General features: G+C 42.9%; 1 protein-coding gene across 3 annotated transcripts in view; it reads left to right on the top strand.

The window, feature by feature from the left end:
• The window catches only part of BORA (BORA aurora kinase A activator), a 94269-nt gene extending 69361 nt beyond the window's left edge, over nt 1–24908 (top strand). For all 3 annotated transcript variants that reach the window (XM_053707932.1, XM_053707931.1, XM_053707934.1), the window contains 2 exons: nt 10255–10383; nt 22252–24908. In XM_053707932.1, the coding sequence (XP_053563907.1) occupies nt 10255–10383; nt 22252–22314 (192 nt within the window). In that variant the 3' untranslated portion in view covers nt 22315–24908. The remainder of the gene's footprint in view (nt 1–10254; nt 10384–22251) is intronic.
• Nucleotides 24909–25885: the final 977 nt, after the last annotated feature.

Raw genomic sequence — 25885 nt, 5'->3', positions numbered from 1 at the left:
ACTGAACCTGGCCACCAGGAGGAGGCAAAGACACCCCAGCCAAAGGCTTAAATACCTCTCCCACTTGCCCTATTCCCCAGTCATTCTTTGCCTTTCGTCTCAGGAGGTTGGCAGAGAAGTGTCAGAAGATTTTGGAGTTGTTCCTCAGGAGGGATATATGCCTTTCATTATGGAACTGGAGTTTTAAGTAGTTGTCACGGAACCAGACAGCCAAGGCTACCCCCAACCCCCCTACTACATGGCTCACTCACTGTTATATTAGATTTGGCCATTTCATGGCTTACAGGATCTCCCAAATGCGTGCTATGTGTTGTGTTGCTGTGTACACTTGGTCATGGAAGAGCTGATCAATGTCCGGGGAAAAGCCCTCCTAGGCTGCTTGGGCTTCTGGTCGGCCGCCTCACAACGGACACCCGCCTAACCCCTCTGACTGGCCGGGCTCCTGGAACTCCCGGTCGGCCACAGAACAGTAGGACACATTCTAAATTTACCCCTGGTCGCTCCAGCAGCCCTTTGCTTCAGAGCTCCACTCTTTTGGGGTTTGGTAGCCCCTAAGGATGACAAGAGTTGGGTGAATTACCGGAGGGGAGCTCCTTTGGGTACCGGGGGTTTTGGACAACTCTACCCCCCATAACTTCAACGGACTGTATCTCTGGTCCCCAGTTAAGAATCACACTGCTTTTGGGACTGTGGCATCTGGGGACAGAAGACATTCAAATGACACCCTGGAAGTGCCGCCACTCCCCGGAAACCCCGAGTGTGGGACTGGGGCTGCTATGGAGGCACCGGTCTGTCTGGAGGGGCTGGAATGGTGGGAAAATTGTAGGATTGTCCAGTGTCTTAACAAGATGAGCTGTGTGTATAAAAGGAGTGTGTTTGCCAATAAAATCCGTTCCTGTTTCACCTGAATGCTAGTATGTCTAGTTATGTGGGTAGGCTCCTGCTAAAATCACTTTCCTGGGCTACATAGCAGCCTGTTCCAGGCAGAGGAAGGACACTCTGGCAGAGCTACCTAGTCTGGGCAGCCGGAGTCTGCCACAGGGTGGGACCCTGAATACTGGTGCTGTTGGGCATCAGGGGTGGCTACGGCTGCTGGTCACTTTCCAGTTACATAGCTGTAGTCAGCAGGGAGGAAGCATGACCTGTTTCTTCTGTTATGTGTGATCAGTCCACGGGTCATCATTACTTCTGGGATATAACTCCTCCCCAACAGGAAATGCAAGAGGATTCACCCAGCAGAGCTGCATATAGCTCCTCCCCTCTACGTCACTCCCAGTCATTCTCTTGCACCCAACGACTAGATAGGATGTGTGAGAGGACTATGGTGATTATACTTAGTTTTTATAACTTCAATCAAAAGTTTGTTATTTTACAATAGCACCGGAGCGTGTTATTGCCTCTCTGGCAGAGTTTGAAGAAGAATCTACCAGAGTTTTTACTATGATTTTAACCGGAGTAGTTAAGATCATATTGCTGTTTCTCGGCCATCTGAGGGAGGTAAAAGCTTCAGATCAGGGGACAGCGGGCAGATGAATCTGCATTGAGGTATGTAGCAGTTTTTATTTTCTGAATGGAATCGATGAGAAAATCCTGCCATACCGTTATAATGACATGTATGTATACTCTACACTTCAGTATTCTGGGGATGGTATTTCACCGGAATTACTCTGTTAAAAGTACATTAAACCTTTTAATAGGTATTTATCATGTTAAACGTTTTTGCTGGAATGTAGAATCGTTTGCATTTTCTGAGGTACTGAGTGAATAAATATTTGGGCATTATTTTTCCACTTGGCAGTTGCTTGTTTTAATTGTGACAGTTTCGTTTCTCTCTCACTGCTGTGTGTGAGGGGGAGGGGCCGTTTTTGGCGCTCTTTGCTACGCATCAAAAATTTCCAGTCAGTTACTCTTGTATTTCCTGCATGATCCGGTTCATCTCTAACAGAACTCAGGGGTCTTCAAACTTCTTTGGAGGGAGGTAGATTCTCTCAGCAGAGCTGTGAGACTTATATATTGACTGTGATTAAAAACGTTGCTCTGTAATTTTTATGTTTCAAATTTAATTATTGTTACTTTACTAATGGGAACAAACCTTTGCTAAAAGTTGTGTTGTTTTTAAGGATTGATGCTATAACTGTTTTTCAGTTCATTATTTCAACTGTCTTTAATCGTTTAGTGCTTCTTTGAGGCACAGTACGTTTTTGTTAAATAAGATTGTAACCAAGTTGCAAGTTTATTGCTAGTGTGTTAAACATGTCTGATTCAGAGGAAGATACCTGTGTCATTTGTTCCAATGCCAAGGTGGAGCCCAATAGAAATTTATGTACTAACTGTATTGATGCTACTTTAAATAAAAGCCAATCTGTACAAATTGAACAAATTTCACCAAACAGCGAGGGGAGAGTTATGCCGACTAACTCGCCTCACGTGTCAGTACCTGCATCTCCCGCCCGGGAGGTGCGTGATATTATGGCGCCTAGTACATCTGGGCGGCCATTACAGATAACATTACAAGATATGGCTACTGTTATGACTGAAGTTTTGGCTAAATTACCAGAACTAAGAGGCAAGCGTGATCACTCTGGGGTGAGAACAGAGTGCGCTGATAATACTAGGGCCATGTCTGATACTGCGTCACAGCTTGCAGAGCATGAGGACGGAGAGCTTCATTCTGTGGGTGACGGTTCTGATCCAAACAGATTGGATTCAGATATTTCAAATTTTAAATTTAAATTGGAAAACCTCCGTGTATTACTAGGGGAGGTCTTAGCGGCTCTTAATGATTGTAACACTGTTGCAATACCAGAGAAATTGTGTAGGTTGGATAAATACTTTGCGGTACCGGCGAGTACTGACGTTTTTCCTATACCTAAGAGACTAACTGAAATTGTTACTAAGGAGTGGGATAGACCCGGTGTGCCGTTCTCACCCCCTCCAATATTTAGAAAGATGTTTCCAATAGACGCCACCACACGGGACTTATGGCAAACGGTCCCTAAGGTGGAGGGAGCAGTTTCTACTTTAGCTAAGCGTACCACTATCCCGGTGGAGGATAGCTGTGCTTTTTCAGATCCAATGGATAAAAAATTAGAGGGTTACCTTAAGAAAATGTTTGTTCAACAAGGTTTTATATTGCAACCCCTTGCATGCATCGCGCCGATTACGGCTGCGGCAGCATTTTGGATTGAGTCTCTGGAAGAGAACCTTAGTTCAGCTACGCTGGACGACATTACGGACAGGCTTAGAGTCCTTAAACTAGCTAATTCATTCATTTCGGAGGCCGTAGTACATTTAACCAAACTTACGGCTAAGAACTCAGGATTCGCCATTCAGGCACGTAGGGCGCTGTGGCTAAAATCCTGGTCAGCTGATGTAACTTCTAAGTCCAAATTACTTAATATACCTTTCAAGGGGCAAACTTTATTTGGGCCCGGTTTGAAAGAAATTATCGCTGACATTACAGGAGGTAAGGGCCACGCCCTACCTCAAGACAAAGCCAAAGCTAAGGCTAGACAGTCTAATTTTCGTCCCTTTCGGAATTTCAAAGCAGGAGCAGCATCAACTTCCACTGCACCAAAACAGGAAGGAGCTGTTGCTCGTTACAGACGAGGCTGGAAACCTAACCAGTCCTGGAACAAGGGCAAGCAGGCCAGGAAACCTGCTGCTGCCCCAAAGACAGCATGAACCGAGGGCCCCCGATCCGGGACCGGATCTAGTGGGGGGCAGACTCTCTCTCTTCGCCCAGGCTTGGGCAAGAGATGTTCAGGATCCCTGGGCGCTAGAGATCATATCTCAGGGATACCTTCTAGACTTCAAATTCTCTCCCCCAAGAGGGAGATTTCATCTGTCAAGGTTGTCAACAAACCAGATAAAGAAAGAAGCGTTTCTACGCTGTGTACAAGATCTGTTATTAATGGGAGTGATCCATCCGGTTCCGCGGTCGGAACAAGGACAAGGGTTTTACTCAAACCTGTTTGTGGTTCCCAAAAAAGAGGGAACTTTCAGGCCAATCTTGGATTTAAAGATCCTAAACAAATTCCTAAGAGTTCCATCGTTCAAAATGGAAACTATTCGGACAATCTTACCCATGATCCAAAAGGGTCAGTACATGACCACAGTGGATTTAAAGGATGCTTACCTTCACATACCGATTCACAAAGATCATTACCGGTATCTAAGGTTTGCCTTCTTAGACAGGCATTACCAGTTTGTAGCTCTTCCATTCGGACTGGCTACGGCTCCAAGAATCTTCACAAAGGTTCTGGGTGCCCTTCTGGCGGTACTAAGACCGCGAGGAATTTCGGTAGCTCCGTACCTAGACGACATTCTGATACAAGCTTCAAGCTTTCAAACTGCCAAGTCTCATACAGAGTTAGTTCTGGCATTTCTAAGGTCGCATGGATGGAAAGTGAACGAAAAGAAGAGTTCTCTTTTTCCTCTCACAAGAGTTCCATTCTTGGGGACTCTTATAGATTCTGTAGAAATGAAGATTTATCTGACAGAAAACAGATTAACAAAGCTTCTAAATGCATGCCGTGTCCTTCATTCCATTCAACTCCCGTCAGTAGCTCAATGCATGGAGGTGATCGGCTTAATGGTAGCAGCAATGGACATAGTTCCCTTTGCACGTCTACATCTCAGACCGCTGCAATTGTGCATGCTGAGTCAGTGGAATGGGGATTACTCAGACTTGTCCCCTACTCTGGATCAAGAGACCAGAAACTCTCTTCTATGGTGGCTTTCTCGGCCACATCTGTCCAGGGGGATGCCATTCAGCAGGCCGGACTGGACAATTGTAACAGACGCCAGCCTACTAGGTTGGGGCGCTGTCTGGAATTCTCTGAAGGCTCAGGGACAATGGAATCAGGAGGAAAGTCTCCTGCCAATAAACATTCTGGAATTAAGAGCAGTTCTCCATGCCCTTCTGGCTTGGCCCCAGTTAAAAACTCGGGGGTTCATCAGGTTTCAGTCGGACAACATCACGACTGTAGCTTACATCAACCATCAAGGAGGGACAAGAAGCTCCCTAGCAATGATGGAAGTATCAAAGATAATTCGCTGGGCAGAGTCTCACTCTTGCCACCTGTCAGCAATCCACATCCCGGGAGTGGAGAACTGGGAGGCGGATTTCTTGAGTCGCCAGACTTTTCATCCGGGGGAGTGGGAACTTCATCCGGAGGTCTTTGCCCAAATACTTCGACGTTGGGGCAAACCAGAGATAGATCTCATGGCGTCTCGCCAGAACGCCAAACTTCCTCGCTACGGGTCCAGATCCAGGGATCCGGGAGCGGTTCTGATAGATGCTTTGACAGCACCTTGGAACTTCGGGATGGCTTATGTGTTTCCACCCTTCCCGCTGCTTCCTCGATTGATTGCCAAAATCAAACAGGAGAGAGCATCAGTGATTCTAATAGCGCCTGCATGGCCGCGCAGGACTTGGTATGCAGATCTAGTGGACATGTCATCCTGTCCGCCTTGGTCTCTACCTCTAAGACAGGACCTTCTGATACAGGGTCCATTCAAACATCAAAATCTAACTTCTCTGAAGCTGACTGCTTGGAAATTGAACGCTTGATTTTATCAAAACGTGGTTTTTCTGAGTCGGTTATTGATACCCTGATACAGGCTAGGAAGCCTGTTACCAGAAGGATTTACCATAAGATATGGCGTAAATACCTATACTGGTGCGAATCCAAAGGTTACTCCTGGAGTAAGGTTAGGATTCCTAGGATATTGTCCTTTCTACAAGAAGGTTTAGAAAAGGGTTTATCGGCTAGCTCATTAAAGGGACAGATCTCAGCTCTGTCCATCTTGTTACACAGGCGTCTGTCAGAAAATCCAGACGTCCAGGCCTTTTGTCAGGCTTTAGCTAGGATCAAGCCTGTGTTTAAAACTGTTGCTCCACCATGGAGTTTAAACTTAGTTCTTAACGTTTTACAGGGGGTTCCGTTTGAACCCCTTCATTCCATTGATATAAAATTGTTATCTTGGAAAGTTCTGTTTTTAATGGCTATTTCCTCGGCTCGAAGAGTCTCTGAGTTATCAGCCTTACATTGTGATTCTCCTTATCTGATTTTTCACTCAGACAAGGTAGTTCTGCGTACTAAACCTGGGTTCTTACCTAAGGTAGTCACTAACAGGAATATCAATCAAGAGATTGTTGTTCCATCCTTGTGTCCAAATCCTTCTTCAAAGAAGGAACGTCTTCTACACAATCTGGATGTAGTTCGTGCCCTCAAGTTCTACTTGCAGGCAACTAAGGATTTTCGACAAACGTCTTCCCTGTTTGTCGTGTACTCTGGTCAGAGGAGAGGTCATAAGGCTTCGGCTACCTCTCTCTCCTTCTGGCTTCGTAGCATAATTCGTTTAGCCTATGAGACTGCTGGACAGCAGCCTCCTGAAAGAATTACAGCTCATTCTACTAGAGCTGTGGCTTCCACTTGGGCCTTTAAGAATGAGGCCTCTGTTGAACAGATTTGCAAGGCTGCAACTTGGTCTTCGCTTCATACTTTTTCCAAATTTTACAAATTTGACACTTTTGCTTCTTCGGAGGCTATTTTTGGGAGAAAGGTTCTTCAGGCAGTGGTTCCTTCTGTATAATGAGCCTGCCTATCCCTCCCGTCATCCGTGTACTTTTGCTTTGGTATTGGTATCCCAGAAGTAATGATGACCCGTGGACTGATCACACATAACAGAAGAAAACATAATTTATGCTTACCTGATAAATTCCTTTCTTCTGTTGTGTGATCAGTCCATGGCCCGCCCTGTTTTAAGGCAGGTAAATATCTTTTAAATTATACTCCAGTCACCACTTCACCCTTGGTTTCTCCTTTCTCGTTGATTCTTGGTCGAATGACTGGGAGTGACGTAGAGGGGAGGAGCTATATGCAGCTCTGCTGGGTGAATCCTCTTGCATTTCCTGTTGGGGAGGAGTTATATCCCAGAAGTAATGATGACCCGTGGACTGATCACACAACAGAAGAAAGGAATTTATCAGGTAAGCATAAATTATGTTTTTGCGGAGCTACCCAGTCAGGGTAGCCGGGGTATCCGTCGCAGTAGTCTTGTCAGTCTCTCAGTGAGAGCATTGATGAAAGTTAGTCTGGGGATGCAGGGAGAGTCTTTCTGCGAACCCATTTAGACTGCCTGCTAGCAGCTCCTTAAGCAACCAGTATTGATGAGTTTCACTGTCTGCTTTCATCACTCAAGTCCATGTCAGGAGCGATGCTACAAGACTCTCACACTTGAGAGGCTGTGTTTCTGTTCCATAGCACGGATTCTGGTAATTACTACTGAGCCATCCACCTCTGAGTACTCGCTGTCCCGTGAGGTGCATACCCATCAGTCATCTCCATTGTCACATGTAGCTTTCCGTAGCATGCCGTTTCCTCCGTCTGGACGGAGCCTTTTACCATCTGACTTTACTGCGCAGTTAAAGATGGCGGTGTCTGAGGCTCTTAGTGCTTTACCTCGCCCTGCCAAGCGCAAGCGAAAGGTTAAACTTAGCTCTCCGGGTCCAGGGGGCATCCAGTGATTTATTAGATTTGTCTGCTTTTCAAGTATCCCAGGATGGATCACACCCTGAGTCGTCAGAGGGGGAAATTTCTGGATCGGCATCGTAGTTTCTAAATGTTTCCTCGTTCAAGATGGAGACAATAAGGTCCATCCTTCCTCTAGTTCAGGAAGGACAATTCATGACCACTATATAGATCTGGAGGATGATTACCTTCACGTTCCAATCCACAGGGACCACTTACAGTTCCTAAGGTTTGCGTTCCTGGATCAGCACTTCCAGTTCATTGCACTTCCGTTTTTGGTCTAGCCACTGCTCCAAGAATCTTTACAAAGGTTCTAGTGCAGTGATGGCGAACCTTGGCACTCCAGATGTTTGAGAACTACATGTCCCAGTCAAGCATCATGGGAAATGTAGTTCTGAAACATCTGGAGTGCAAAGGTTCGCAATCGCTGTTCTAGGGGCTCTCCTGGCCGTCACCAGAACCCATAATATAGCAGTAACTCCCTACTTGGACAACATTCTTTTTCAAACACCATCCTTTCGTCTAGCGGAGGACCATTCGTTCTCTTCTCTCCCTTCTTCGATCACATGGATGGAAGATCAACTTAGAGAAGAGTTCTCTTATTCCAAGCACTAGGGTAGAATTTCTGGGTACTTTAATAGACTCAATATCCATGAGGATATTTCTAACCAACCAGAGACGTTGCAATCTAGCTTTGGCATGTCTTGCCCTCGGGACCTTCTTAACGCCATCTGTGGCTCAATGTATGGGGGTAATTGGTCTCATGGTGTCCAGCATGGTCATAATTCCCTTTGCCAGGTTCCGTCTCAGACCATTACAACTGTGTATGCTGAGACAGTGGAATGGCAATCATTCGGATCTGTCTCAACAGATTTCCCTGGACAACTGGTCAAGAGAATTGATCTCTTGGTGGCTCTGTCCAGATCATCTGTCCCGAGGGACATCCTTTCTAAGACCATCCTGGGAGATTGTGACTACGGATGTGAGTCTCTCAGGATGGGGAGCTGTTTGGGGTGCCAAGAAGGCACAGGGCCTGTGGTCTCAGGAGGAACGCTCCCTTCCGATCAACATTCTTGAACTTCGAGCAATCTACAATGCTTTAAAGGCTTGGCCTCTTCTGGGTTCGTCCCGGTTTATCAGATTCCAATCAGACAATAAAACCTTGGTGGCTTACATCAACCATCAAGGGGGAACGAGAAGCTCCCTAGCAATTGGGGAAGTAACTCGGATTCTGGAGTGGGCGGAGGTCCACAGCTGTTCACTTTCAGCTATCCACATTCTGGGTTTTGACAACTGGGAGGCAGACTTTCTCAGCAGACAATCCTTTCATCCGGGGGAATGGTCTCTCCATCCCGAAGTGTTTGCGGTGATCTGCAATATGTGGGATGTCTGAGATGGATCTCATGGCGTCTCGTCTCAGTACCAAACTACCCAGATATGGGTCGAGGTCCAGGGATCCTCAGGCAGAGCTAATAGATGCATTATCAGTGCCTTGGAGATTCAGTCTAATCTATCGGGTAGTGGCCCACATTAAGCAGTAGCAGAAGTCAGTAAAACTGATTGCTCCATCGTGGCTGCGAAGGACGTGGTTCGTATCTAGTGAGGATGTCATTTTCTCCTCCATGGAAGTTACCTTGTCGCAGGGATCTGCTGGAACAAGGTCCTTTTTGTTCATCAAATTCTGGATTCTCTGAGGCTGACTGCATGGAGATTGAGCACTTAGTCCTAGCCAAGAGAGGGTTTTCTGAGAGAATTATTGATAATCTCATTCAAGTTCGTAAGCAGATTACTTGTCGCATCTATCATAAGGTGGGGAGAACCTACTTATTCTGGTGTGAAGAGCGTCAGATCACAACATCAATCAAGAGATTGTGGTCCCTTCTTCGAAGGAACAATTACTGGTGGTTCGTGCCTTAAAGTTTTATCTTCAGGCTACTAAGGATCTTTTTCCTTGTTTGTGGCATATTCTGGGAAGCATTATTATCAGTTATTTGTAGAGCGCCAACAGATTCTGCCGCGCTAAGGGTCAGAAGGTCTCTTCGACTTCCTTTATCTTTTTGGTTGAGGAGTCTTATCCGCTTAGCTTATGAGACAGCGGAACATAATCCACCTCAGAGAATTATGGCTCATTCTACTAGAGCAGTGGCTTCCTCTTGGGCTACCTGGTGGTCCTTACACACTTTTTTTCTAAATTTTACAAGTTTGATGTTTTTGCTTCTGCTGAAGCAGCCTTAATGAGACGGGTTTTGCAGGCAGTGGTGCCCTCAGATTAGGGTCCGCCTCTCTTTTTGTCCCTCATTCAGTGTCCTCTAAAGCTTGGGTATGTTTCCCAACCGTAAGGAATGAAGCAGTGGACTCTCCTTGTATTAAGAAGGGAAACATAAATTATGCTTACCAGATAATTTAATTTCCTTCTGTACAAGGTGAGTCCACGGCCCCTGCCCGTGTTCTCTGTTGGGCGGCCCCCTAAATTATATTTTTCTTTTGGCACCTTTTATACCCTGATATTTCTCCTACCGTTCCTTGTTTACTCAGCAGAATGACTGGGGTAAGTGGGGAGAGGTATTTAAGCCTTTGGCTGGGGTGTCTTTGCCTCCTCCTGGTGGCCAGGTTCTTAATTCCAAACAGTAAGGAATGAAGCCCTGGACTCTCCTTGTACATAATGAAATTAAATTATCTGGTAAGCATAATTTTGTTTTTTAATTTGTACTTTAAGGTGGATAGTGGTTACACTACTCAAACATATGGGTCCAGTATTATAGATGGAATAGGAACTGAAAACTACAGAGATGGTGAACTTAAAAACTCTGAAAGTCAAAATAAATCTCAGCATTTCAAGGTGAAGGTATGTAACTTTTTTTCCTTTTTAAGCTCTATGTGCTTGATCTTTGAAGATTACGGTAGAAAGCTATTGCCACTAATATAGCCTTATATTGGGCAGGTGCATTTTGAGGTTTTGGATGCCTTCAAATGCAAACGTGGCGTCCGCTAGAGGTGTTCGTCTCTTTTCAGATCTGGTTTTCTTCTTGTGAAAATAAAACCATTAATTGCTGTGCAAATCCAGATCTTGGTGTGATTAAGACTGCATCCTAGTGCCTTAAAGGGACAATGTACAATAAAAAAACTGTTTTCCCCTTAAAGGGACAGTATACAACAATTTTCATATAACTGCATGTAATATACACTATTATAAAGGAGAATATGCACAGATACTGATCTAAAAATCCAGTATAAAACCTTTTAAAAACTTACTTAGAAGCTCCCAGTTTAGCACTGTTGATAAGGTTAGACTGGGACACCCACTGAAGGGCGGATAGCACAAAACTCTCCCCTGCATATGAAAAGACCCATTATACAAACGAAACAATCCAAAGTCTGTATACATCGGTATACGTCTAAAACACAGGGTTTTGGTTAGGAGTCTGAAAATCAGCACAATGTTTGTTGTTTTGGTTTTTGTTTGATTTTCTTTTACAAGATACGATCAGTCCACGGATTTCATCCTTACTTGTGGGATATCGCCTCCTGTCAGCAGGAGGAGGCAAAGAACACCACAGCAGAGCTGTGTATATATAGCTCCTCCCTTCCCTTCCACTCCAGTCATTCTCTTTGCCTGTGTTAGTGATAGGAAGAGGTAAAGTGAGGTGTTTAGATTCTTCAATCAAGAGTTTATTATTTTTAAAATGGTGCCAAAGTGTACTATTTTACTATAGCTTGTAGCCGTATTCCTTGTCAGCCTCTAGAGTAGAGCTACAGGTGGCTTTAAGGCAATGGGAACTGGTGGGGTTTTAGCCTCACTGCGCCTCCCATACTTGTGCTGCCCTTCTGGATTATGGTTTTAGCATATAGTAACTAAGGCCCTTATGTTTCCACAGGACTGCTGGAGGGAGAAGACCTCTTGACACTGTGGGACGTTTTCAAGCTGTTACTCAGCATTGAGGTAAGTGCAGTCTTTCTTTTTCTGGGGGCAAAAGATCTCAGACATGGCTGTACGTTTTTATTCTGCTGGACAGATCATGGGCTCTCACAGGGTTCCTGATCCGCAGAGTGTGGGTTCTTTTAGGATTAAGTAGCACCCACTCTGATATTTGCTCTCCCTAAAGCTGCGTGTTACTTTTGATGACATGTTTATGGGGCTCATGTTTTTAGTGCTGTATATGCCTCAAGGGGTTTTTTGGCTGACGCTGGGGATGTTATATGTAGTTTTTACTACCGGAACTATCCGGTTTGCATCTAAGGCTGTTTTTTTGTGGTTCCTATTACGGGGACGTCACGACCGCATGGATTCAGGGCCGGTCTGACAATATGGTCGTATAACTGTTTACTGCGGAATTCGATCACGCCCACGATGGGCGGGACTTCCTTGGCTCGCAGGGGCTGTAGTTTTGCTGCGCAGCACTCATTTCCGGAAGTCCCGATTGTTATTACGTGGTGATAGTGCACCGCTGCATCTGCATGGTTTAGAAGCAAGCGGTTTGCAGCGTCATAGTGCTGATCCGGACCTGACTTTGGTGGCGGATTGACTGCTGGTCGATCGAGGGGCAGGCAGGCGCCTCAGCAGAGCTGCTGAGGCGAGGTGCCAGTGTTTTTTTCACGGGTGTCTGAAGTTTTCCATATTCTGTAGTTTGAAAGTTAACAAGCGCTTTCCCTGCTTTTCTGGGGTCAGTGAGTTACCGGGTTTTCTTGGTATTGTCACTTTTTATTTTAACTGAGAAAACTCTTTTTTTTTTTTTTTTTGTTTTAAGGAGACAAGTTGTTGTTTCTGTGTTTTCTGTTCAATAATGGATTCAGATATAATTCAAACTGTCCCATGTGCTGTGTGTTTGAATGCCCCTGTGGAACCTCCTGTTTCTTTTTGCTCTTCATGTGTTCAGGGGGCTTTACATTATAAAGACCAAATTTTTTATGATACATCTTTGCCCAAAGCGGATGCTTCTCAATCTACAGATGAGATGCAAAGTATGCCGCGGCTTTCTCCCCAAGCGTCACAGCCTTTAACTCCCGCTCAAGCGGTGCCAGGTATTTTGCCAGTTTCTGCCGCGTTTACTTTAAAAGACATTGCTGCAGTGATGTCTTCTACTCTTTCTGATGCGTTATCTAATTTTTCAAATATATCGCACGGCAAGCGTACAAGAAGAGACAATTGTGTGGTCAATTCAGCCTCTGATTCTCTGATGGCGATTGAGGACGTCCCCACCCACAGTGAACAGGAGGGCACGGAGGTCCTGTCTGAAGGCGAACTCTCTGATTCTGGGAGCGCCTTGCCCATGGCTGATTCTGAAGTCTTTCAGGTTTAAGCTTGAGCATCTTGGCTTATTACTAAGGGAAGTGTTGGTTACTCTGGATGATTGTGACTCAATAGTGGTCCCTCCAGAAATATTGAGTAAGTTGGACAAATATTTGGAAGCTCCTTCTTACTCCGATGTTTTTCCAGTTCCTAAGAGAACTTTGGAGATCCTTGCTAAAGAATGAGAGGCCAGGTATTCCATTCTCCCCTTCTCCTATTTTTAAGAAAATGTACCCTATAACGGATGCTATTAGGGATTCTTGGCAGACGGTTCCCAAGATTGAGGGAGCCATATCTCCTTAAAAAGATGTATGTTCACCAGGCATTCCTTTTGCAACCGGCGGCCTGTATTGTTAGTTACCACCATGGCCGCTTATTGGTTTGATGCCCTGGAAAAGTCTCTTAAGGTGGAGACTTCTCTAGAAGAGATAATGGATCGGATTAAAGCTCTTAAGTTAGCTAATTTATTTATTATGGATGCTTCTCTGCAGATCACTAAATTCGCGGCTTTGCCTCTTAGCGCACAGGGCTTTATGGTTGAAGTCTTGGTCCGTGGATGTGTCATCCAAGTCTAAGCTTTTGGCTAATCCTTACAAGGGGAAGACCCTGTTTGGGCCTGACTTGGAGGAAATTATTTATGACATCACGGGAGGCAAGGGTCATCTCCTCCCTCAGGATAAAAAGTCCAAACAGAGAGGGCGACAGTAATTTTTGCTCCTTTCAAAATTTCAAAGAAGTTCCCTCTCCCTCTTCCGCTAAGCAGGAAGGGAATTATTCACAAACCAAGGCCACTTGGAGACGCAACCAGTCTTGGAACAAGGGTAAACAATCCAAGAAGCCAGCTGCTACTACCAAGTCAGCATGAAAGGTCGGCCTCCGATCTGGGACCGGATCTAGTGGGGGGCAGACTTTCTCTCTTTGTCCAGGCCTGGATAAGAGATGTTCAGGATCCCTGAACACTGGAAATTGTGTCTCAGGGATATCAGTTGGAGTTCAAGAGCTCTTCCCCCAGAGGAAGGTTTCTTCTTTCAAGATTATCTGCAAACCAGATAAAAAGAGAGGCGTTCTTACGTTGTGTAGGGGACCTTGCTTCTATGGGAGTAATTTGTCCCGTTCCAATTCAGGAACAGGGTCAGGGGTTTTATTCAAATCTCTTTGTAGTTCCCAAAAAAGAGGGAACGTTCTGACCTATTCTAGACCTCAAGTGTCTAAACAAGTTTCTCAGAGTTCCATCCTTCAAGATGGAAACTATTCGTACCATTCTTCCATTGATCCAGGAGGGTCAATTTATGACTACCGTGGATCTAAGGATGCATATCTTCATGTTCTATCCACAAGGATCATCACAAGTTTCTCCGTTTTTGCCTTTCTGGACAAACAATTTCAGTTTGTGGCTCTTACTTTTGGTCTGGCCACGGCGCCCAGAATTTTCACAAAGGTTCTGGGTTCTCTGCTGGCGGTTCTCAGGCCACGGGGCATTGCAGTGGCGCCTTATCTGGACGACATTCTGATCCAGGCGTCTTATCAGCTCACAAAGTCTCATACCGACACTGTTCTGTCCTTTCTAAGGACTCACAGGTGGAAGGTGAATTTGGAAAAGAGTTCGCTAGTTCCACAGTCAAGGGTTCCTTTCTTGGGAACTCTAATCGATTCTCTCTCAATGAAGATCTTTTTGACGGAGGTCAGAAAGTTAAAGATTCTGAATACGTGCCGATCCCTTCAGTCCAATCCTTGGCCGTCAGTGGCTCAATGCATGGAAGCAATTAGATTGATGGTAGCGGCAATGGACATCATTCAGTTTGCTCGTTTTCATCTCAGACCTATGCAACTGAGCAAGCTCAGTCAGTGGAATGGAGATTATGCAGATTTGTCTCCTCAAATAGCTCTAGATCAGGAGACAAGAGACTCTCTTCTATGGTGGTTGTCGATGGATCATCTGTCCCAGGGGACATGCTTCTGCAGACCCTCGTGGGTGATGGTGACAACGGACGCCAGCTTGATGGGGTGGGGAGCAGTCTGGAAGTCACTGAGAGCTCAGGGTGTGTGGACTCGATCGGAGTCTCTACTTCCCATTAATATCCTAGAATTGAGAGCAATTTTCAATGCACTTCAGGCCTGGCCTCAGTTGGCCTCGGCCAAATTCATCAGATTCCAGTCGGACAACATTACGACGGTTGCTTACATCAATCATCAGGGAGGAACAAGCTAGGATAATTCAGTGGGCAGAGGCTCACTCTTGTTATCTGTCAGCAATCTACATCCCAGGTGTGGAAAACTGGGAGGCGGATTTTCTGAGCAGACAGACTTTTCATCCGGGGGAATGGGAACTTCATCCGGAGGTATTTGCTAACCTGATTCTCAGATGGGGCAGGCCGGAGTTGGATCTTATGACTTTCAAATCCAAACAAACTGGGAACAAGGGAAGGCTGGGCTTGTCCCATTTGGCCAGATGCGGTGACTAACCTTTCCATTTTTGCTTTTAAATCTTAGCTGAGAGCTTGTGAGTGCTGGGTTTTCTCTGTGTGGTGTGTGTGTGTGTATGTATATATGTATGTATGTATGTATGTATGTATGTATATGTACAGCGTGTGACAGAGGTTGCTACATTGGAGAAACTGGCCTAAAGCTGCATCTCAGAATGAATCTACACAGACACTTGATCAAAATCCACAAGGAAAATGAATATTGTACCCCTGTTGGTCATCACTTCACCCAGACTGGTCACTCCATCCTTAACCTCAGGATTAAAATTCTTAAAGGGAATTTCAGACTCTCATGAACGAAAGACGTTTGAGATGAAAATGATCACTCATTTCAATACCAGAAATGAAGGACTTAATGTAGACTCTGGCTTTCTCACACACTACCATAACTTTCTATAATCTCTCATCTTATTGTCCTATATTGGTTTCTTTTTCCTTTTGTTTTTCCTCTCATCTGGCCTATTTACTCTCCTCTGTTTATTCTTTCTGGCTATTCTCAGCTATTTTCTCCTTCAGACACATTCTCTGCTTTTATGACACCCCTCTCTCACACACACCCCTCCCTTCCATTTGTTGTATGTGATGTGCATCTATATCAGAATGATTAGTATTGCTTCAGACCTGAGGAAGAGAGGAAAACTCTCGAAAGCTTGTCTTTTAAATATTATGTTAGTCCAATAAAAAAAGGTATCACTGCATACTGCAATACTTTGTTTCTCTTGTTAAGTGTATCCAGTCCACGGATCATCCATTACTTGTGGGATATTCTCCTTCCCAACAGGAAGTTGCAAGAGGATCACCCACAGCAGAGCTGCTATATAGCTCCTCCCCTCACTGCCATATCCAGTCATTCTCTTGCAACTCTCAACAAAGATGGACGTAGTAAGAGGAGAGTGGTGTATTATAGTTAGTTTTTTAACTTCAATCAAAAGTTTGTTATTTTTAAATGGTACCGGAGTGTACTGTTTCATCTCAGGCAGCATTAGAAGAAGAATCTGCCTGTGATTTCTATGATCTTAGCAGAAGTAACTAAGATCCACTGCCGTTCTCACATATTCTGAGGAGTGAGGTAACTTCGGAGGGGGAATGGCGTGCAGGTTTTCCTGCAATAAGGTATGTGCAGTTAACATATTTCTAGGGATGGAATTTGCTAGAAAAATGCTGCTGATACCGGATTAATGTAAGTTAAGCCTTAAATGCAGTGATAGCGACTGGTATCTGGCTTATTAACAGAGATACATACTCTTATAAAAGTGTAATATAAAACATTTGCTGGCATGTTAATCGTTTTTATATATATTTGGTGACAAAACTTATTGGGGCCTAGTTTTTTTCAACATGGCTGGCTTGATTTTTGCCTAGTAACAGGCTTCCCACTGTTGCAATATGAGTGGGAAGGGCCTATTTTAGTGCTTTTCTGTGCAGCTAAAAATACTGACAGACATTCAGCTTCCCTCTGCATGATACAGGACATCTCTGAAGGGCTCAAAAGGCTTCAAAGTCGTGTTTGAGGAGGGTAACAATCACAGTAGACTGTGGCAGTTGTTGTGACTGTGTTTAAAAAACGTTTTTGTCATTTATTATTCTGTTTTTGTTATTAAGGGGTTAATCATCCATTTGCAAGTGGGTACAATGCTCTGCTGACTTTTTACATACACTGTAAAAATTTTGTTAGTGTAACTGCCTTTTTTCACTGTTATTTCAAATTTTGTCAAAATTTGTTTCTCTTAAAGGCACAGTAACGTTTTTTTATATTGCTTGTTAACTTGCTTTAAAGTGTTTTCCAAGCTTGCTAGTCTCATTGCTAGTCTGTACAAACATGTCTGAAACAGAGGATACTTGTTCATTATGTTTAAAAGCCATGGTGGAGCCCCATAGGAGAATGTGTACTAAATGTATTGATTTCACCTTAAACAGTAAAGATCAGTCTTTATCTATTAAAGAATTGTCACCAGAGGGGTCTGTCGAGGGGGAAGTTATGCCGACTAACTCTCCCCACGTGTCGGACCCTTCGCCTCCCGCTCAAGGGACGCACGCTAATATGGCGCCAAGTACATCAGGGACGCCCATAGCGATTACTTTGCAGGACATGGCTGCAATCATGAATAATACCCTGTCAGAGGTATTATCCAGATTGCCTGAATTGAGAGGAAAGCGCGATAGCTCTGGGGTTAGAAGAGATACAGAGCGCATAGATGCTGTAAGAGCCATGTCTGATACTGCGTCACAATATGCAGAACCTGAGGACGGAGAGCTTCAGTCTGTGGGTGACGTCTCTGAATCGGGGAGACCTGATTCAGAGATTTCTAATTTTAAATTTAAGCTTGAGAACCTCCGTGTATTGCTTGGGGAGGTATTAGCTGCTCTGAATGACTGTGACACAATTGCAGTGCCAGAGAAATTGTGTAGGCTGGATAAATACTATGCAGTGCCGGTGAGTACTGATGTTTTTCCAATACCTAAAAGGCTTACAGAAATTATTAGTAAGGAGTGGGATAGGCCCGGTGTGCCCTTTTCCCCACCTCCTATATTTAGAAAAATGTTTCCAATAGACGCCACTACACGGGACTTATGGCAGTCTATCCCTAAGGTGGAGGGAGCAGTTTCTACTTTAGCAAAGCGTACCACTATCCCGGTTGAGGACAGTTGTGCTTTTTCAGATCCAATGGATAAAAAATTGGAGGGTTACCTTAAGAAAATGTTTATTCAACAAGGTTTTATTTTACAGCCCCTTGCATGCATTGCGCCTGTCACTGCTGCGGCGGCATTCTGGTTTGAGGCCCTGGAAGAGGCCATCCATACAGCTCCATTGACTGATTGTTGACAAGCTTAGAACTCTTAAGCTAGCTAACTCATTTGTTTCTGATGCCATTGTTCATTTGACTAAACTAACGGCTAAGAATTCCAGATTCGCCATCCAGGCGCGTAGGGCGCTATGGCTCAAATCCTGGTCAGCTGATGTGACTTCAAAGTCTAAATTACTCAACATTCCTTTCAAGGGGCAGACCTTATTCGGGCCTGGTTTGAAAGAAATTATTGCTGACATTACTGGAGGTAAGGGTCATATCCTTCCTCAGGACAGGGCCAAATCAAAGGCCAAACAGTCTAATTTTCGTGCCTTTCGAAATTTCAAGGCAGGTGCAGCATCAACTTCCTCTGCTTCAAAACAAGAGGGAACTTTTGCTCAATCCAAGCAGGCCTGGAAACCTAACCAGTCCTGGAACAAGGGCAAGCAGGCCAGAAAGCCTGCTGCTGCCTCTAAGACAGCATGAAGGAGCGGCCCCCTATCTGACAACGGATCTAGTAGGGGGCAGACTCTCTCTCTTCGCCCAGGCGTGGGCAAGAGATGTTCAGGATCCCTGGGCGTTGGAGATCATATCTCAGGGATATCTTCTGGACTTCAAAGCTTCTCCTCCACAAGGGAGATTTCACCTTTCAAGATTATCTGCAAACCAGATAAAGAAAGAGGCGTTCCTAAGCTGCGTACAAGATCTCCTTGTAATGGGAGTGATCCATCCAGTTCCGCGGACGGAACAAGGACAGGGGTTTTATTCAAATCTGTTTGTGGTTCCCAAAAAAGAGGGAACCTTCAGACCAATTTAGGATTTAAAGATCCTAAACAAATTCCTCAGAGTTCCGTCATTCAAGATGGAAACTATTCGAACCGTTTTACCCATGATCCAAGAGGGTCAGTACATGACCACAGTGGACTTAAAGGATGCCTACCTTCACATTCCGATTCACAAGAATCATCATCAGTTCCTGAGGTTTGCCTTTCTAGACAGGCATTACCAATTTGTAGCTCTTCCATTCGGGTTGGCTACAGCCCCAATAATTTTTACAAAGGTTCTGGGCTCACTTCTGGCGGTCCTAAGACCGCGAGGCATAGCGTTGGCTCCTTACCTGGACGATATCCTGATACAGGTGTCAAGCTTTCAAATTGCCAAATCTCATACAGAGATAGTTCTGGCATTCCTGAGGTCGCATGGGTGGAAAGTGAACGAAGAAAAGAGTTCTCTATCTCCTCTCACGAGGGTTTCCTTCCTAGGGACTCTAATAGATTCTGTAGAAATGAAAATTTACCTGACGGAGTCCAGGTTATCAAAACTTCTAAATGCTTGCCGTGTTCTTCACTCCATTCCGCGCCCCACGGTGGCTCAGTGCATGGAAGTAATCGGCTTAATGGTAGCGGCGATGGACATAGTGCCATTCGCGCGCCTGCATCTCAGACCGCTGCAATTATGCATGCTCAGTCAGTGGAATGGGGATTACACAGATGTGTCCCCTCTACTAAATCTGGATCAGGAAACCAGAGATTCTCTTCTCTGGTGGTTATCTCGGGCCCATCTGTCCAAGGGTATGACCTTTCGCAGACCAGATTGGACAATTGTAACAACAGATGCCAGCCTTCTAGGTTGGGGTGCAGTCTGGAACTCCCTGAAGGCTCAGGGTTCATGGACTCAGGAGGAGAAACTCCTCCCAATAAATATTCTGGAGTTAAGAGCAATATTCATTGCTCTTCTGGCTTGGCCTCAGCTAGCAACACTGAGGTTCATCAGATTTCAGTCGGACAACATCACGACTGTGGCTTACATCAACCATCAAGGGGGAACCAGGAGTTCCCTAGCGATGTCAGAAGTCTCCAAGATAATTCGCTGGGCAGAGACTCACTCTTGCTACCTGTCAGCGATCCATATCCCAGGTGTAGAGAACTGGGAGGCGGATTTTCTAAGTCGTCAGACTTTTCATCCGGGGGAATGGGAACTCCATCCGGAGGTGTTTGCTCAATTGGTTCTCCGTCGGGGCAAACCAGAATTGGATCTCATGGCGTCTCGCCAGAACGCCAAGCTTCCTTGTTACGGATCCAGGTCCAGGGACCCAGAAGCGGCACTGATAGATGCTCTAGCAGCGCCTTGGTTCTTCAACCTGGCTTATGTGTTTCCTCTGCTCCCTCGTCTGATTCCCAAAATCAAACAGGAAAGAGCATCGGTGATATTGATAGCGCCTGCGTGGCCACGAAGGACTTGGTATGCAGACCTAGTGGACATGTCATCCTTTCCACCATGGACTCTGCCTCTGAGACAAGACCTTCTAATAAAAGGTCCTTTCAATCATCCGAATCTACTTTCTCTGAGACTGACTGACTGCATGGAGATTGAATGCTTGATCCTATCAAAGCGTGGCTTCTCAGAGTCAGTAATTGATACCTTAATATAGGCACGAAAGCCTGTCACCAGGAAAATTTACCACAAGATATGGCGTAAATATCTTCATTGGTGTGAATCCAAGAATTACTCATGGAGTAGGGTTAGGATTCCTAGGATATTGTCCTTCCTCCAAGAGGGTTTGGACAAAGGATTATCAGCTAGTTCTTTAAAGGGACAGATTTCTGCTCTGTCTATTCTTTTACACAAGCGTCTGGCAGAAGTTCCAGACGTTCAGGCATTTTGTCAGGCTTTAGTTAGAATTAAGCCTGTGTTTAAACCTGTTGCTCCTCCATGGAGCTTAAACTTGGTTCTTAAAGTTCTTCAAGGGGTTCCGTTTGAACCCCTTCATTCTATTGATATCAAACTTCTTTCATGGAAAGTTCTTTTTCTGATGGCTATTTCCTCGGCTCGAAGAGTCTCGGAGTTATCTGCCTTACATTGTGATTCTCCTTATCTGATCTTTCATTCAGATAAAGTTGTTCTGCTTACAAAACCTGGGTTTTTACCTAAGGTGGTTTCTAACAAGAATATCAATCAAGAGATTGTTGTTCCATCATTATGTCCTAATCCTTCTTCAAAGAAGGAACGTCTTTTGCATAATCTAGACGTAGTCCGTGCCTTGAAGTTTTACTTACAGGCTACTAAAGATTTTCGCCAAACATCTAACCTGTTTGTTGTTTACTCTGGACAGAGGAGAGGTCAGAAGGCCTCGGCAACCTCTCTTTCTTTTTGGCTTCGGAGTATAATCCGTTTAGCCTATGAGACTGCTGGACAGCAGCCTCCTGAAAGGATTACAGCTCATTCTACTAGAGCTGTGGCTTCCACCTGGGCCTTTATAAATGAGGCCTCTGTTGAACAGATTTGCAAGTCTGCAACTTGGTCTTCGCTTCATACTTTTTCCAAATTTTCCAAATTTGATACTTTTGCTTCTTCGGAGGCTGTTTTGGGGAGAGAGGTTCTACAGGCAGTGGTTCCTTCCGTTTAAGTTCCTGCCTTGTCCCTCCCATCATCCGTGTACTTTAGCTTTGGTATTGGTATCCCACAAGTAATGGATGATCCGTGGACTGGATACACTTAACAAGAGAAAACATAATTTATGCTTGCCTGATAAATTTATTTCTCTTGTAGTGTATCCAGTCCACGGCCCGCCCTGTCCTTTTCAGGCAGGTCTAAATTTTAATTAAACTACAGTCATCACTGCACCCTATGGTTTCTCCTTTCTCGGCTTGTTTCGGTCGAATGACTGGATATGGCAGTGAGGGGAGGAGCTATATAGCAGCTCTGCTGTGGGTGATCCTCTTGCAACTTCCTGTTGGGAAGGAGAATATCCCACAAGTAATGGATGATCCGTGAACTGGATACACTACAAGAGAAATAAATTTATCCGGTAAGCATAAATTATGTTTTTTTGAGCATCTATCTACTGGACTAACACGGCTATTCCAATCTTTAATTATCATTGAAAGAAAATTATACATTTCCATAAATGTTTTTCATGGAAATGAGCAATGTATAAAATACCTCAGAATCATTACAATCCACAAGGCCATTATACTGTGTGGGGGCGGGGGGGGTAATGGTCTTATTTTTTTATTTTATTTTTATTGCACATTAATGGATGTTTTTAGATTTTATTTTTTTGTTACTATATTTAATATTTTTCATGTACATTTTAGTTTTTTTTGCTACAAGATGAAAATACTCAAATATATACATATATATTTTTTTCCTCTTAGTGTGAATACAAAGTTCGTCATAAAGAATCAAAGGAAAATTTGGCATCAGGTTTCCTCCACTAACATTTGAAGATACCAGCAATTACATTCTTGTTCTGTTTTTTTAGGAAGACTAAAAAATGACTTGGAAGTAATGTGCCATAAAATGTGAAGATGCGTGAAGCATAGTACTTGTTTATTAGGATAATCAATGGCTGCTTTGCACTGTTGCACAACATATACATTTTATTCTGTTACTGTGTTTTGTGTTCTCTAGGACAGGCTGCCAGTAAGTTGCAAAATAAAGTGTTGTCAAGAGCATTACAGCAGGTAAAATGGTTTCTATAACTATGTGAGTCTTGTGCAATGATGTCCACATTTTTATTTTTAAACCTTTTAATATATGGTGTTTCCTATATGTGGAATTAAATAAAGCTGCTTTTTAATGTAATATAACTATGCCCTTGAGGAGAAACTATATGATGATTTATTGACCTTATGTCATAATATATTGTCTTATCAAAACATTTTAAAACTTATTTATTTTGGTAAACCGCATTGTTCTCAGCATAATAACCACTCCACAACTGTTGTGATGCTTTCCTATAGAATTGTGCTAAAAATAAAGGGATTTGCAGGTACGTGAACTATAGAAACTCGCACTGAAATGTGTCCTTTAGAAGATTTAAAATGGTTACTTCAACAACCCAGTAGGGCAGTTAGTAAACATACATTCGGCTATTATGAATCAATCCAAATGCCAAAGACAGTGGGCGCAAGCCACATTTGGCAATTTTCGGAGCTGGATTTCTTCTTGTGAAGTGCCACATTAAAATCTAAGTGTTTTGCACTTTCAGAGTAATAAATCCAGCTTTGAAAATTCTCAAATGCAGCTTACGGCCGCTGTCTTTGGCGTTCGGATAGGCCTGAAATAGCCAAATACGCATGTCTAGCAGTTAGCTTTGCTCTTAAACCAGATCACTCCTGAGGCAGACTGCATGGATAAGTGCACATACAACATTTTCTCATTTTACAATTAAATAAGTATCAGTAGTTCAAGTTCATATCCATTTAAAATTTGCTAATGTTTAAACAAATTTTTCAATTTAACAGAAACCATTTTTAGTTTTTTTTTTAAATCAAGACTACTTTAAAATACTTGACTGTATATAAATTACACTATTCATTTTAATAATCAGTGCATTATAAAAAAAAAATTATATCCCTTTTTACTAGTGTAAAATGAAGTATTTATACTGTGGTTTTTATTTTTTTTTATTTTTTTCTAAATGTAAACCTTATGCAGTTCCCGAAATTGGTTAAGAATTGCCCAATCTATTTAAACAATTTCCTTTTTTTATTTTTTTACTTTGAGCAATTCTAGATGTGCTTTAAGAAACATTGGATAAAAAATATTTACCGCATTCATTTTTATGACAAAGCAATATTTTACATATAACTGGCTCCCAAAGACAACTCCTATAGCTCTGTTGATGGACGTGTGTGTGTGTGTGTGTGTATGTATGTATATATATTCACACTTGCACTAGCCGGAACCCTATATTAGCTTTTCTATAAAGTGTTCTTAATGATAACATCTGTGATGTCTTTTGATATTTGTTAAATTTTAAAGTTAACTTTTAAATATCTTTAAATGGAAGGGTTTTTTTGTTTTGTTTCATGCTTGTTAAAATGTATTCTGTCCATCATCATGAGTTGTTGAAGTTATTCTTATCTGACAGGAATTCTTCCATATGTACAATTTTTCCTGTTTAAATATTTATATCTCAACCTTTTCCTTAATAAGAAGAAAAACGTAATGTGCTCTTAAATTTGTATGAGGGTATTTTCTGGAAGTATGGTGTCTATACTTCTTTAGTAGGTGATTTGGTTATACGTGCCTAGTACTGAATAGAATTCCTTTTTGTCTTAAATAATCACTTATACTTGAACTGAAATTAATAATCACTTGTACTTGAACTGAAATTAATAATCACTTGTACTTGAACTGAAATTAAACTTAACACTGTCATACATAGTACAAATGCATGTTTACAAGTTATAAGATAACTATCCTAATGATGCTGGGCTTTGTATACCATGCCTGTGGTTTGCCCAGTATTTTGCCATTTAAGCTGGAACAAAACAGCCAGTGAAGCTACCTTTCATAAAGTGGGAGCATAATTAAGGATGGGGTGTTTTGATTTTTTAAAATCCGGTTTTGTCCTAAACACCCCTATTATTATTCATTCAGTCTATAGAATGTTGTACCTCCACCATATAATTTTTTTTTATTTGATATGATTAAATGCTGAAAGATGTCTGGACAGTGTTAACAAATCTGAATACAGTTGAATTTGTAAACAACAATGTATAATGGTTTTGTTCTAAAAAAAAAAAAATTGTATGATTTTTATTTTTTTTACACCTCCAAAGATGTGCATCTTGTGCCTTTAAAACAGAAATTTGCTAACTTTTTTTCTTTTTTGCAGAATGTTTAAATGGTTGTTTTAGATGACCTTAACAATACTTATTTAATGTTTACATAAGTTATTTGATAATTGTCACAATTTTGTAAAAACATTTTTATAACATAGTTTCAATGACTGTGAAAGAAAAATGCCATAATAAAGAATAAAATTGTCAGTGTGTGGATCAAATGCTGACCATTAATGTGGGTTAATTGTATGTCTGGTTTTTTTTTTTTAAAGCTAAGCTACACACACCTGCTTCAGCTATCAACTGCATCACTTCCTTTTGCATTCTCACCAACATTTGACCTTTTAGCCAAGTTTGTATAAAGTTTATATAACTTTAAAGGATGAATCCGTGGACTGGATACACCTTACAAGAGAAAACAGAATTTATGCTTACCTGATAAATTACTTTCTCTTGTGGTGTATCCAGTCCACGTCCGCCCTGGCTATTAAGTCAGGTAGATTTTTTTGTTTAAACTACAGTCACCACTGCACCCTATGGTTTCTCCTTTTTCTTCTGTTATGTGTGATCAGTCCACGGGTCATCATTACTTCTGGGATATAACTCCTCCCCAACAGGAAATGCAAGAGGATTCACCCAGCAGAGCCGCACACAGCTCCTCCCCCCTACGTCACTCCCAGTCATTCTCTTGCACCCAGCAACTAGATAGGATGTGTGAGAGGACTATGGTGATTATACTTAGTTTTTATAACTTTAATCAAAAGTTTGTTATTTTACAATAGCACCGGAGCGTGTTATTGCCTCTCTGGCAGAGTTTGAAGAAGAATCTACCAGAGTTTTTACTATGATTTTAACCGGAGTAGTTAAGATCATATTGCTGTTTCTCGGCCATCTGAGGGAGGTAAAAGCTTCAGATCAGGGGACAGCGGGCAGATGAATCTGCATTGAGGTATGTAGCAGTTTTTATTTTCTGAATGGAATTGATGAGAAAATCCTGCCATACCGTTATAATGACATGTATGTATACTCTACACTTCAGTATTCTGGGGATGGTATTTCACCGGAATTACTCTGTTAAAAGTACATTAAACCTTTTAATAGGTATTTATTATGTTAAACGTTTTTGCTGGAATGTAGAATCGTTTGCATTTTCTGAGGTACTGAGTGAATAAATATTTGGGCATTATTTTTCCACTTGGCAGTTGCTTGTTTTAAT

This window comes from Bombina bombina, chromosome 3, assembly GCF_027579735.1.
Source record: "Bombina bombina isolate aBomBom1 chromosome 3, aBomBom1.pri, whole genome shotgun sequence".
Taxonomy (NCBI): Eukaryota; Metazoa; Chordata; class Amphibia; order Anura; family Bombinatoridae; genus Bombina; species Bombina bombina.
Note: the sequence above shows the minus strand (reverse complement) of the source record. Positions and strands in the feature narration are given on the sequence as shown.